Source organism: Drosophila montana, unplaced genomic scaffold (genome assembly GCF_035044405.1).
Source record: "Drosophila montana isolate Dmon_TW-CO22-7 unplaced genomic scaffold, ASM3504440v1 contig_2178_1, whole genome shotgun sequence".
Classification (NCBI taxonomy): Eukaryota; Metazoa; Arthropoda; class Insecta; order Diptera; family Drosophilidae; genus Drosophila; species Drosophila montana.
In genome coordinates, this window is record NW_026997075.1 from 2,607,215 (window position 1) to 2,618,548 (window position 11,334).

General features: G+C 44.5%; 2 protein-coding genes and 8 non-coding genes across 11 annotated transcripts; all 10 read left to right on the forward strand.

The window, feature by feature from the left end:
• The first annotated feature begins 250 nt into the window (after positions 1-250).
• RpS5a (ribosomal protein S5a) lies at positions 251-4,540 on the forward strand. Its single transcript, XM_064680782.1, has 5 exons — positions 251-399; positions 883-1,282; positions 2,874-2,990; positions 3,223-3,321; positions 4,270-4,540. The coding sequence occupies exons 2-5, from the start codon at positions 884-886 to the stop codon at positions 4,336-4,338; spliced, it is 684 nt and encodes a 227-aa protein (XP_064536852.1). The 5' UTR covers positions 251-399; position 883; the 3' UTR covers positions 4,339-4,540.
• LOC135427624 (small nucleolar RNA psi18S-1854) lies at positions 668-823 on the forward strand. Its single transcript, XR_010436105.1, has one exon. It is a non-coding gene; the product is annotated as a small nucleolar RNA psi18S-1854 (small nucleolar RNA).
• On the forward strand, positions 1,918-2,072 carry LOC135427625 (small nucleolar RNA psi18S-1854). Its single transcript, XR_010436106.1, has one exon. It is a non-coding gene; the product is annotated as a small nucleolar RNA psi18S-1854 (small nucleolar RNA).
• Positions 2,460-2,614, forward strand: LOC135427620 (small nucleolar RNA psi18S-1854). Its single transcript, XR_010436101.1, has one exon. It is a non-coding gene; the product is annotated as a small nucleolar RNA psi18S-1854 (small nucleolar RNA).
• On the forward strand, positions 3,026-3,166 carry LOC135427626 (small nucleolar RNA psi28S-2876). The gene has a single exon (XR_010436107.1). It is a non-coding gene; the product is annotated as a small nucleolar RNA psi28S-2876 (small nucleolar RNA).
• Positions 3,547-3,685, forward strand: LOC135427621 (small nucleolar RNA psi28S-1192). Its single transcript, XR_010436102.1, has one exon. It is a non-coding gene; the product is annotated as a small nucleolar RNA psi28S-1192 (small nucleolar RNA).
• Positions 3,714-3,852, forward strand: LOC135427622 (small nucleolar RNA psi28S-1192). The gene has a single exon (XR_010436103.1). It is a non-coding gene; the product is annotated as a small nucleolar RNA psi28S-1192 (small nucleolar RNA).
• On the forward strand, positions 3,881-4,019 carry LOC135427623 (small nucleolar RNA psi28S-1192). The gene has a single exon (XR_010436104.1). It is a non-coding gene; the product is annotated as a small nucleolar RNA psi28S-1192 (small nucleolar RNA).
• On the forward strand, positions 4,048-4,190 carry LOC135427628 (small nucleolar RNA psi28S-1192). Its single transcript, XR_010436108.1, has one exon. It is a non-coding gene; the product is annotated as a small nucleolar RNA psi28S-1192 (small nucleolar RNA).
• A 276-nt stretch (positions 4,541-4,816) lies between the features above and the next one.
• Positions 4,817-10,285, forward strand: LOC135427323 (uncharacterized). Of its 2 annotated transcripts, none has more exons than XR_010436035.1 (6): positions 4,817-5,001; positions 5,076-5,528; positions 6,254-6,321; positions 6,642-6,797; positions 6,861-7,076; positions 7,139-7,280. XR_010436035.1 is itself a non-coding variant. In XM_064680781.1 (6 exons), the coding sequence occupies exons 2-6, from the start codon at positions 6,952-6,954 to the stop codon at positions 10,062-10,064; spliced, it is 2,862 nt and encodes a 953-aa protein (XP_064536851.1). In that variant the 5' UTR covers positions 6,544-6,797; positions 6,861-6,951; the 3' UTR covers positions 10,065-10,285. The 2 variants fall into 2 exon arrangements, 1 of the variants encoding a protein (XP_064536851.1); XM_064680781.1 differs by lacking the exons at positions 4,817-5,001; positions 5,076-5,528; positions 6,254-6,321 and adding exons at positions 8,243-9,390; positions 9,452-9,684; positions 9,754-10,285 and having other exon boundaries at positions 6,544-6,797; positions 7,139-8,183.
• Positions 10,286-11,334: the final 1,049 nt, after the last annotated feature.

Here is an 11,334-nt window from a genome sequence, read left to right on the forward strand (position 1 = left end):
GCGGGATGCGGCTTCATACTGAACGTTCGGCTGTCGAGGCCGGCGTTCGGCTGCCACTCTCAGCAGTCTTACTTTGTCTGGGCACACTAAAATGGTCGCGGTCACCCATGGGGCTCAGTCGTTGACGATTTTCGGTATCCGATTATTTTGACATTTGACAAGTCTATGCATTGTATGGTTAGTGCTATAATTCACCAAACGCTGCATAATTTTTTTAGAAATTTGATATTCGATTGTCTCGAATTTTGGAAGTTCGTTGCAGCCCTGTAAGTAAAATACAACTCTGTGATTTGGCCGGAAACCAATTTTTGTGGTATTGACGCACACTGCCGCAACATGTTCTTTTTCAGGCGTACGCCTTTGCGCATACATCGTGTACCGATTTCTTCCGTGAAAAATGTAAGATTATTTTGTCAAAATAAAAGTGTATAAACATAAAAGCATAAGCAATTGATTCTTAAACGAAGCGGCTATTTGCTACAATCGAAAGCTTCGTGAAATGCATTGTGCAAATGTCCAAAACTTGCTGGTTTCATTAAGCCACGCACAATGAGGTTATATACGGTGTCCGTTTTTTTTTTTGTTTGTGTGCGTGCCTGTGTATGTTATGAGCGCTTTTTGCCGTATCCACACGTGTTTGCATTTAAATGTAGGCACTTTTTCTTATTTTTTTTACGTCCATAACTAAAACCGCAGCAGTGAACGAAACGTTGTTGTGGTATTCAACTGGACTATATTAGACGCCATGATTTACTATTCCTCTTAAGGGTATCGACTTGAAGATATTAACCTTAATAAAGTCAAAAATCAACAACAAATACATAAGTAAAAATAAATACCTAAATTGGCGGTTAAAATAAATTGCCTTTGCTTACATTGCAGCATGGCCGAAGTAGCTGAAAACGTTGTCGAGAACTTCGAGGAGCCGGCGCCAGTGGAAACGGAGGTTGCCGAAGCTGTGCTCGACACAAATGTGGTCGCCACCACCGAGCTGCCAGAGATCAAACTGTTCGGTCGCTGGTCTTGCGATGATGTGACTGTCAACGATATCTCGCTGCAGGATTACATCTCCGTGAAAGAGAAGTTCGCACGCTACCTGCCCCATTCGGCTGGTCGCTATGCCGCCAAGCGTTTCCGCAAGGCCCAGTGCCCCATCGTGGAGCGTCTGACCTGCTCCCTGATGATGAAGGGCCGCAACAACGGCAAGAAGCTGATGGCCTGCCGCATTGTCAAGCACTCTTTTGAGATCATCCACTTGCTAACTGGCGAAAACCCACTGCAGGTAAGCACATAGTACTCGACTTGTCTTTGTCTTTGTCACCGTGCCATGCTAAACTGTGCCCGTGCTAAAAACAAGCCACACGGGCAACAGGTAGAATGTGCACGCAGAGAAAACAAATGTTTCAATATCCTAGTGTTTGAAGCACTACTCTTCCTACTCTCTTGGAACTTGAAACTACAATCGCAATTTAACTCCATACTCAAGAAACGCGTTGTAAACTAGCGTTAGTTTTAATATTTTTGTATCCCGCTCGCGTGCAACTCAAAGCCACAACTGTAGTCCACCTCAATGCCAGGCAGCTGATTTCTCGTGTTGTGCTGAGCATCCATTTAAACGGACTTATAATAATATTGTTTTAATATCCTAGTGCCTGAAGATTTCGCTCTCTTCTTGCTCTCTTGGAACTTAAAACTACAAGTATAAATTCTAATAACTCGGAGACTCATAGCTTAACCAAGCAGCTACATCTAGTCCACCTCAATGCCAAACAGCTTATATTTTCTACTGTGCTGAGCATCTTATTTAAATTGGACTCAAACTAATTGAGGTTTTAATATCCTAGTGCCTGAAGATCTCATTCTCTTCCCGCTCTCTTGGAACTTAAAACCACATTACGCTATGCTCTTTACGAACACTCGATCTATGTCCAAAACTAAAACCACGTCAGTGCTTCGCACGCTGGCGTGGTATTCAACTGGACTACATCGAAACTCATGGTTAACTATTCCTCTTAAGGGCATTGGCTCGAAGATGCAAACCTTAATAAAGTCAAAACCAACAGCATCTTTACAGAGCAAAACGTTTGTACCAACTTTAGTCCACCTCAATGCCAGCCAGCTTGTATTCCATGCTGAGCTAAGCATCCATTTTAATTGGACTCATAATAATTATGGGGTTTTAATATCCTAGTGCCTGAAGATTTCGCTCTCTTCTTGCTCTCTTGGAACTTAAAACTACAACTATAAATTCTAATAACTCGGAGATTCATAGCTTAACCAAGCAGCTACATCTAGTCCACCTCAATGCCAAACAGCTTATATTTTCTACTGTGCTGAGCATCTTATTTAAATTGGGCTCAAACTAATAGAGGTTTTAATATCCTAGTGCCTGAAGATCTCATTCTCTTCCCGCTCTCTTGGAACTTAAAACAACATTACGCTATGCTCTTTACGAACACTTGATTTATGTCCAAAACTAAAACCGCATCAGTGATTTACACGCTGGCGTGGTATTCAATTGGACTACATAAAATACCATGATTAACTATTCCTCTTAAGGGCATTGGCTCGAAGATGCAAACCTTAATAAAGTCAAAATCAACACCAGAAGTTTAATTATATGTATATAGAATATCATTTGTATCCCAATTGTAGTCCAACTCAATGCGAACCAGCTTATATGCTGATTTGAGCATCTTTTTAAATGGACTTATAATAAATATGAGGTTTTAATATCCTAGTGCCTAAAGATATCACTCTCTTTTTGCTCTCTTGGAACTTAAAACTACATCTTATTTAAATTCGTATTGAAACCGATTTTACATTTTAACTTGTGCAACTTATTGATTATATTCATATCGTTTGTCTTGCAGATCTTGGTGAGCGCCATCATCAACTCGGGACCACGTGAGGACTCCACACGTATTGGTCGTGCCGGTACCGTGCGTCGTCAGGCTGTGGATGTGTCACCCTTGCGTCGTGTCAACCAGGTTGGTGTTTTATAGCTGTTCGTAGTCGTACTCTCCATTTGGCCAGCAACGATGGCACGCAGTTCGACCCGCGACTGCGTTCTTATAACGCTTGGCTATAACAAACATCTATCTATCCGTAGCGTCACAATGTGTAATTAGCCGACATTTGGCGTATGAACCGAAGAGACATGCTATAAAATACTCTTTCGAATTGCGATTATTTAATTGTTTAATAACTTTTTACTTGTAGGCCATCTGGCTGCTGTGCACCGGAGCCCGCGAGGCTGCCTTCAGGAACATCAAGACCATTGCCGAGTGTTTGGCCGATGAGCTCATCAATGCCGCCAAGGTAAGCTATTTAACGTAGAGACCCATTGTTGAGTAAGCGTATTTCTACTCTAATGCCACGCATTGTTTGGCCAAGATTGCGTCGCCTTGCTTGTAGACGAGGTTAGGAGTTGTCCGGCGTTCGTTGCCCTTTGAAAAGTGGGCGGAAATTAATTGCAATTAATTATTTACCGTAGTGTTTGTTATATTTGATCCCTTTGCACAAGCATATGTATATATATTATTTAGTATGTCCAGTCTAATTCTGCATCATGTCACTTGGATATTGTTGCAGACTCGCTTTTGGACAAGAGCAATTCTTTTATTATCCTTGTGCTTGTGGCAAGACTCAGCTCAATGCACACGAGAAACGTAGAAGAACAATTATTAAGAATATTTATATATATATTATCTAGTATGTCCAGTCTAATTCTGCATCATGTCACTTGGATATTGTTGCAGACTCGCTTTTGGACAAGAGCAATTCTTTTATTATCCTTGTGCTTGTGGCAAGACTCAGCTCAATGCACACGAGAAACGTAGAAGAACAATTTATAAGCATATTTATATATATATTATCTAGTATGTCCAGTCTAATTCTGCATCATGTCACTTGGATATTGTTGCAGACTCGCTTTTGGACAAGAGCAATTCTTTTATTATCCTTGTGCTTGTGGCAAGACTCAGCTCAATGCACACGAGAAACGTAGAAGAACAATTTATAAGCATATTTATATATATATTATCTAGTATGTCCAGTCTAATTCTGCATCATGTCACTTGGATATTGTTGCAGACTCGCTTTTGGACAAGAGCAATTATGTCTTTTATTATCCTTGTGCTTGTGGCAACACTCAGCTCAATGCACACGAGAAACGTAGAAGAACAATTAATAAGTCTAAGCTTAACCAAATTATGTTTTTAACAATGAATAAACTCACATCTGTTTTATCTGTTGCTTCGTTTGCAGGGTTCATCCAACTCGTACGCCATCAAGAAGAAAGACGAATTGGAGCGTGTTGCCAAGTCTAACCGTTAAGAAGCAACTCACACATATGCAAATAACAAATACCGTTTGTTTAATGTTCGATTTAAATTTGATACTTTACGTGTGGTGTAAATTTGTATGTAAACGGCAGCGTTTTGATCAATTTTAAGCGGGCATTGAATAAACAGGTGGGAAGTGGCCGGAGCTAAAGATACACATGAATTGTTCAGCAAATAAATTGTGTAAAAAATAATATAGGACACAATGCTTTTTTTTTAATAGCTATAGAGTTTATCACTAGAAATAAATTTTATAATTTTGTACGTACCAACACATACGTCACGAGCTGAAACGAAGCCGTTTTTTACGTTCGCTGATCTTAAAAATTGTGCTTTGGTAAACAATTGGCGAAATCGAATTTGCATGGATTTCGATAACGATTGCGATTAGATTTAAAAGCGGTCTATACAACCCTGAGAAGTGGCAGCGCTGGTCTGCGTGACAATGCTGCCACACTTTGATGTCATTTTGCAAAAATGTCCAATTTGAATTCTTGCGTTTCGTTCAGGAACTATACCTATACATATGCCTAGCCTCAGGCACTTGCTTGCATAAAATGTTCAATGTGAATACAGTTATTGAAACGCAAGGACTTAGCACAAATTCGAGTACTAGCACTGCATTCGAGGAACGTTCGCGTGAACGCCACAGCCAGTAAGTATTGCAAAATAACAGCATGGAAAAGAAGCAAACACGAACATAAAATACAAACTACATACTGTACGTAGATTCCACGAACAAAAGTTAATTGAGAAGTTTTGCCGGGAGACGCAACTAGTGAAATTGATCGAAGGGACCGTCGAGAACTTTCTGCGCAACTACAGGCGCACGCGCAAACCGGAGGAGGCGCTGGCGCCCCTGCGGCTGCGCCTGGACTTTAACTACGCTGAGCTGGTGGAGCACGCACCGCAACTGCTGCACCTGGTCGTCGAAGAGCCTCTGCAGTTCGCCGAGGCGGTCAAGTACTCCGTCTACGGGCAGGTGCGCGATTTGCTAAAAGCAAACGCCAACGAAAACGGAGTCAAAGCGATTGATATAGCCCAGCTGCATACGCAGTGGCGTCTTGTGGATCTGCCGCTACAGCAGAATCTACTGTACGATCCGACGCAGTATCTGTACCCTTTGGGCCTGGCGCTGGTGAATGGCATTTTGTCCGCTTATACGCCGCCGGAGACATTAGTGTAAGTGTGCAAGTTGGCGTCTTTTTTAAATCGAAGGCTATTTCGAATATATTGCAGAATATATTAGTTGTGCGATAGAGTATGTCCGATTTTATAAAGTATATAGTCGGTATAGTTTTAAAAGAGAGAGAGGGAGAGAGTGAGATAGAGAGAGGGGGAACTGTGATCGAGTCGGTCTATTACGTCTGGCAAGCTTTGTTCGACTTCCATTATGAACGGGAGCAGTACTCTTGCTGCAGAGGCCATGATCTGAGCTTGCCTAGATGCTTTCATCTATTCCAAGGAATGGCTGCGGCCTTCAAGCAGAGCCTACACTCAGTCTCAAGTAGTTCCTTCCAAAATTTCTAGTTCTATAGGCTAGCAGGAGATCAATAAGCACCTGAGCTTGTAAAAGCTACTTGCTAGAAGGCTTTCAGATTCCCTTCGGAAATAGGATGCCACCATGGAAATAAGTATAAACCTGTTGTGGGTGCCGAGAGCTGCCGGAGACAGTTCCGGCAATCTGCTACGAGTTTCAAGGATATCCTTTGTGGGAGAGTTTGAATGAAAGTAAGTTTCGTGTTGCTGCAGGGTATAGAATTATTGTATGAACAACTCTTTTGTTAATATAGATTGAAATTGAGCTTTTCACTTGGCAACTATAGTTGTTAAAATATTTAATATCTGCAAGGATATTTAATCTTCAAATTTGTTTATTTTTTGTTTGTTTCTTTCGCACACACCAGACTGCAATCGATTTGGTATTGTGGAGGCGGTTGCATGCGGAATGCGATTCAAACCAGCTCCACGGATGGTATGTCTATTTGAATGCATTCCTTAACACTCCCACAGACACGGACACACACACACACACCACACACGGACGCGCTGGCGATCTGAACGCTTTAGAGAGTAGACATGCAAAGCCCACTGATATAGATACACATACTAACACAAACCCAGTGTCCTAGACCCCATCCAAGTGGTCGTTTCATTAAATGTAAGCCGTCAGAAACGTTTGCTGCTCAATTCAGTTTCCGACCGCTTCCCATTTGAAATCATCTCAAGCTTTATTCCGCAAATCCGTAAATTAAATATATATATATTTTCATAATTCACTGCCTTATTGTCCAGCGCCATTGTGCCCCAACTGCTCGCGTCCTATGAGTGAATACCAAAAGCTGCGCGTAACAGAGAATTATCGTTTGATTGCCGTATTGCCGGCGGAGTGTGCGCAGACCCCGAGATCTGTGGACTGTATTTATCGGCCAATTCTAGTGCGTTTGCGTGGTATGTATATATGGGAAGACATCTAGCTAACAAAGTAATGCAGCTTCTCTTTGTGTCTGCCAGCCTATACCTACGACGGTGATTTGAAGTTGGGCGCCAATTACGTGATAACTGGCTATTATTGCGGCACAGCCAGCAGTTATCAGTTTGAAGCATGCCATCTAAGAAAAGCTTAAAGGCCTCACGCAATCGCCGACAGCCTGTGCAGCTCATTGACTTCTTGCGCGCCGATGGGGATCAGCCGAAGCCAGCGCAATCCATAAGCAGCCAGTCCGCGGCGTAAGCATACAATTCATGCAGACTGTTTGAAAGTAGGGTGTATTCATGTTTTCTACTTCCAGGACAAACGTCAGCCCCGTAATAAGTTCTACCAACACTACCACAGCTTCAGCCGCAGCATCTGCTAGTGGAGAACCCAAACGCGTCTGGGGCAGGTTGTCCAGCGAACAGAGTGTAAACACCAATATCGTTTCCTTTGCTCCGACCGATGAGGATTTTCCCGCTGTGGGCGCCGTACGCAAGAAGCCAAAGGCCGCTCGAGCTGCTGTTGTCGCGCCAGCAGCTCTGCCAGTTGCCCAGGCCTGTAGCCAGCGTGTTGGCCATTACGTGCGTCAGTCAACATCCAGCAACTCCCTTGAAAAGCAACAAGTGGTGAATAAATGGCTCAAAACCGTGCAGCAGCCGATCGTCCAATCTCAGCAATTATCAACGCAATTGCCCCAGTTCGGTGCGTCCCAATATGAGGCTAGTGTCAGCGCACCTGCTGCAGCCCAGTCCCAAGGAACGCAACAACAGCAGGCTCCACCATGTGCTGCTGCCAGCAAGATAATGCCACCGCCTGCGATCAGCGGCAACCAACCAAGCGGGCACGCACAACAATCTCCGGTTGCCCAAAGCGTGCCGCATTGCTCGGTCACAGGCCCGAACATGACCATGTCCCTGCCGGTGAATGGCGCCATGCGCACCGCACCCAACATTCGCTCCGTATCTGGCGAAGCTGCCAGGACTGCCGCTCCAGTCAGCGAACGTGTTGTTCATGAAACTGACGGCACACAACCGCAACATCAATGGCGCCGCAATGATCGCCGCGTGCAACGTGAACAAGCGCCGCATATGGGTGCACGCAGAGAACATCCGGGCTTGCCGTCGCAACTGCCCCACGAGCTGATAATGCAGCCGCCCAGCCCTGTGCACAGCGGCCGTGATGATGATGATGCGTCCTTTGTGCTGGAGCTGCAGCAGGCCCTGGCTGCCAATGAGCCGCTAACGCAATCCCAATTGCAGCTGGATAACATCGCGGCACATAGCACGCTGAATTGGAATGCCAACGAGTTTCGTCCCATGCAGGGGTCAGCGCTTGCAAGAGAGCCCAGAAATATGATTAGCGTAAGTGGGATATGAGCGATAAAATGATTATATTACACATGCAACCCCTTGCCCCGCAGGAGCGTCGCCGCCGTCAGCGATTCCATCGCACACTCAAGCCCCATGCGCTCTTTGAGCTGGTGTCGTTGCCCTCTGATGGGCTGCCGCAATCACAATTGACTGACAATAGCCAGGGATCGCAAGCCACATTTAATATATCGCCCAGCTATACGGATTCGAGTGGAGCACCAACGGCTGCGGTCGCGGCAAGGACTGCAGCGGTTGCCACAGCCGCCAGGCAGCTGCCCCTGCAGAACAATAGCAACAATGCCAGCCAGTCGGTTTTTCGGCTCGCCAGCCTCCCCAGCACGGGTATCGGCACAGGCAACAGCAGCCTGTCAACAATGTTCGGCCCCTCTGACAGCCCAACCCAAACAGACGCGACGGTTGACTTTTTACGAAGTCCACCCTTGTTGAATATGGATCCGCCAACGCAGGAAACTGAAGCGCTGCTGTTTCTCGAGTTGGAAGAGTTGGAAAACTTGAGCGAGGTATCTGATGTGGATCAAGAGAACCCCAACATGCCGCACCGCACAAACAGAGCTTTACCACGTCACATAATTTTTGTAAGCGGCGAAAGTCCGCAACGCCGCAATTTCGTCGTCGATTTGAATTTTATGCCACCAAGCATCAAGAAGTTGTATCGTCTGATATGCTCCAAATACTCGGACTATGCCTTTGTCTATGCGCTGAGTGCGCAGCTGAGCCAAGAATGTGTGCCCATGGAGTGCTATGTGTATCTTAAGATGGCGCTCTTGAGCAGCCTGGTCAGCATTGAGCTGGACGATCTGCGTGCACCCATTTCGTTGTGCGTCATCTGCGCCGACAGCTGTGTGGCTAATCGGCTGCTGCACAACGTTGGCCAACTGGCACCCCGTTTCATTGGCCCCCACGAGGGTGGTCAGCAACCGACGCATACAGCGCTGCCATCGCGTTACAATTGGGTGGTGGCCAGCCCATTGCTGCTGGCTCAGCAGGGCGTCTACTTTGCCGGCGACTGGAATCGCCTGTCGCGCGATCAAACTGAGGAGCTGGAGAAATGCATTGAGAATGGCAGCGTGCCGGTGCCACAGCTGCAGAGTGCGCAGCCGCTTGAAACGGCCATTTGGACATATTGGCAGCCGGAGAATGCGGCCAATCAGACAACTGCCTTTGCCAAGCTTTGTCCGTGAGTTGCTTTCTCCCAAATAATTATTCATATACTTACCATATATATATTTATATTCAAGCATCTTTGGCCTGCCCGTGTACATGGATCAGCAGGTGAATGAAACAATGTGGGACTTTGTGCTGCGCCAGCACCGTAGAGATGACCAGGACAAAACGCAGGATGCATTTAATATTCCCTTAGACGATACACGAACACTGCTTGAGTTGCTCCAACATCGCCAGGTGGTCTTTACTCAGGAGGCCCAACAACTGCTGCAAAAATACTATGTTGTCTCCCGCATCGAGCAGCCCAGTGAGCCAATCTTTCATTTCATTTTAATTCATGGCACTCTCTCTATATCTGTCTCTGTTTCGCTTGCAGCCGCATTCAGCAGCAAAACGTATATTGTGCTTAAACAGTTTGCGGAATCGATTGCTAAGCTGGCCATGCGCCTGGATGTACTCGAAGCCGATGTGACCGTTGCCATATTCCATTGTGAGAATTTTGTGCGTAGCATCTTTGGTGCTGGCAGTTATCCGCCGCCAGCTGTTGCCAGTTTCAATGTTATCTCCCGAGTTGATCCCTACATGAACGAGTTTGCGCGCTGGCTATATCAATATTTGGATCGCTATGAGGACAATTTGGACGTCGATAGCAGACATCATAAGCGCCAACGTATCGAAAGTTTCTAAACATGCTAAAAGTAATTGTAGAATTGAATGCTGCACAGATTTGACATAAAATGCGAAATTTATAATATATCTATACATATATGTATATATTATACTGTATTAGTAACTAAATATTTGGAAGCATCTGTGCAGCATTTTACCAATATTTGTTATTAACTAGAAGTTAGCTTATTATTTAGTTTACCTCATATTATCTAATCAACAGAATTTTCGGAAATACTAGTATTTATAACCAATTCGTTACAGGCATATTGAATATGCATACATATTTGTGTATATTTTTTTAATGGATCTAGAAATAAACTTGAACCATATATCTTAATTAATATAACAGCTATGTAACCATGTTAACTTATAAGTCCTGGCGACTCAATTGGCCAAAGGACATTGCTTTTCAATTCCTTAATCATGGTCCTTTGATAACCCACATATCCTTTAATGCCAATCGATGTAGATGGTCCTTACGATCCTAATGCACCAAGTCCTTTGAAAATCTGCAAGGATATGGCCAAGTTATGGCTATTTTTCTAAAAAGGACATTCGATTTTTTGCCATATCTCGGCCGTATCCTTGCGGATTTCGGCGAATGATAACTTTTTGAACTAGCAGGAAGCAGGACCATCGATTGGCATTCAAGGATTTCCAGGGTTCTACCAAAAATATCCCGGAAACATTTTCCTAGGGGTTAGTCGCAAAAATTGCCCAAAAACCACAAAATCCGGGCTAACTTGGCCAATTTAAGGACTATCGGGATGTCCTTTGGCCAACACAATGTCCTTGTGGCCCCAATTCAGAATAAACATTAAAAAGGACGAAAGTGCTTTAAACAGCTGAGAAATAGTGTGAATTTTGCATATAGAAAATTGCCTGTAACTCGGCCGTATCCTTGCGGATCCTTGCGAGTCATGTGTCAAAAATTTCTTATGGACAGGGGCTACCAACTGGCCAAAGGACATCCAAATCCTCCTTGTAGTTCTAGAGTTATTAAGAAAATTTGTGTTTTTGGCCTGTTTCCTTTGCGCTTGGCGACAGAAAATGTACAAGTCCTGAATTCTTAGATGACCCCATATTTTTTAAATGCAGACCGATGCAGTTGGTCCTTGCGATCCTAACGCACCAAGTCCTTTGAAAATCTGGAAGGACATGGCCGAGTGATGGCCATTATTCATACTAATATAATAATCAAATATTCGGCTATAATTTGGGAGACTATTTTGATGTCCTTCGGCAGGCAGATAGTCCCTGCCATCCCAATTCAGAAGAAGCAATA

Excerpts from the sequence above, each read along its gene's own strand:
- LOC135427323 (XM_064680781.1), top strand. The coding sequence starts at position 6,952 with ATGCCATCTAAGAAAAGCTTAAAGGCCTCACGCAATCGCCGACAGCCT. Across the intron at positions 8,184-8,242 it reads AGCCCAGAAATATGATTAGC|GAGCGTCGCCGCCGTCAGCG; the intron begins GTAAGTGGGATA and ends CTTGCCCCGCAG. Across the intron at positions 9,391-9,451 it reads GCCTTTGCCAAGCTTTGTCC|CATCTTTGGCCTGCCCGTGT; the intron begins GTGAGTTGCTTT and ends TTTATATTCAAG.
- RpS5a (XM_064680782.1), top strand. The coding sequence starts at position 884 with ATGGCCGAAGTAGCTGAAAACGTTGTCGAGAACTTCGAGGAGCCGGCG. Across the intron at positions 1,283-2,873 it reads CTGGCGAAAACCCACTGCAG|ATCTTGGTGAGCGCCATCAT; the intron begins GTAAGCACATAG and ends TTTGTCTTGCAG. Across the intron at positions 2,991-3,222 it reads CCTTGCGTCGTGTCAACCAG|GCCATCTGGCTGCTGTGCAC; the intron begins GTTGGTGTTTTA and ends TTTTACTTGTAG.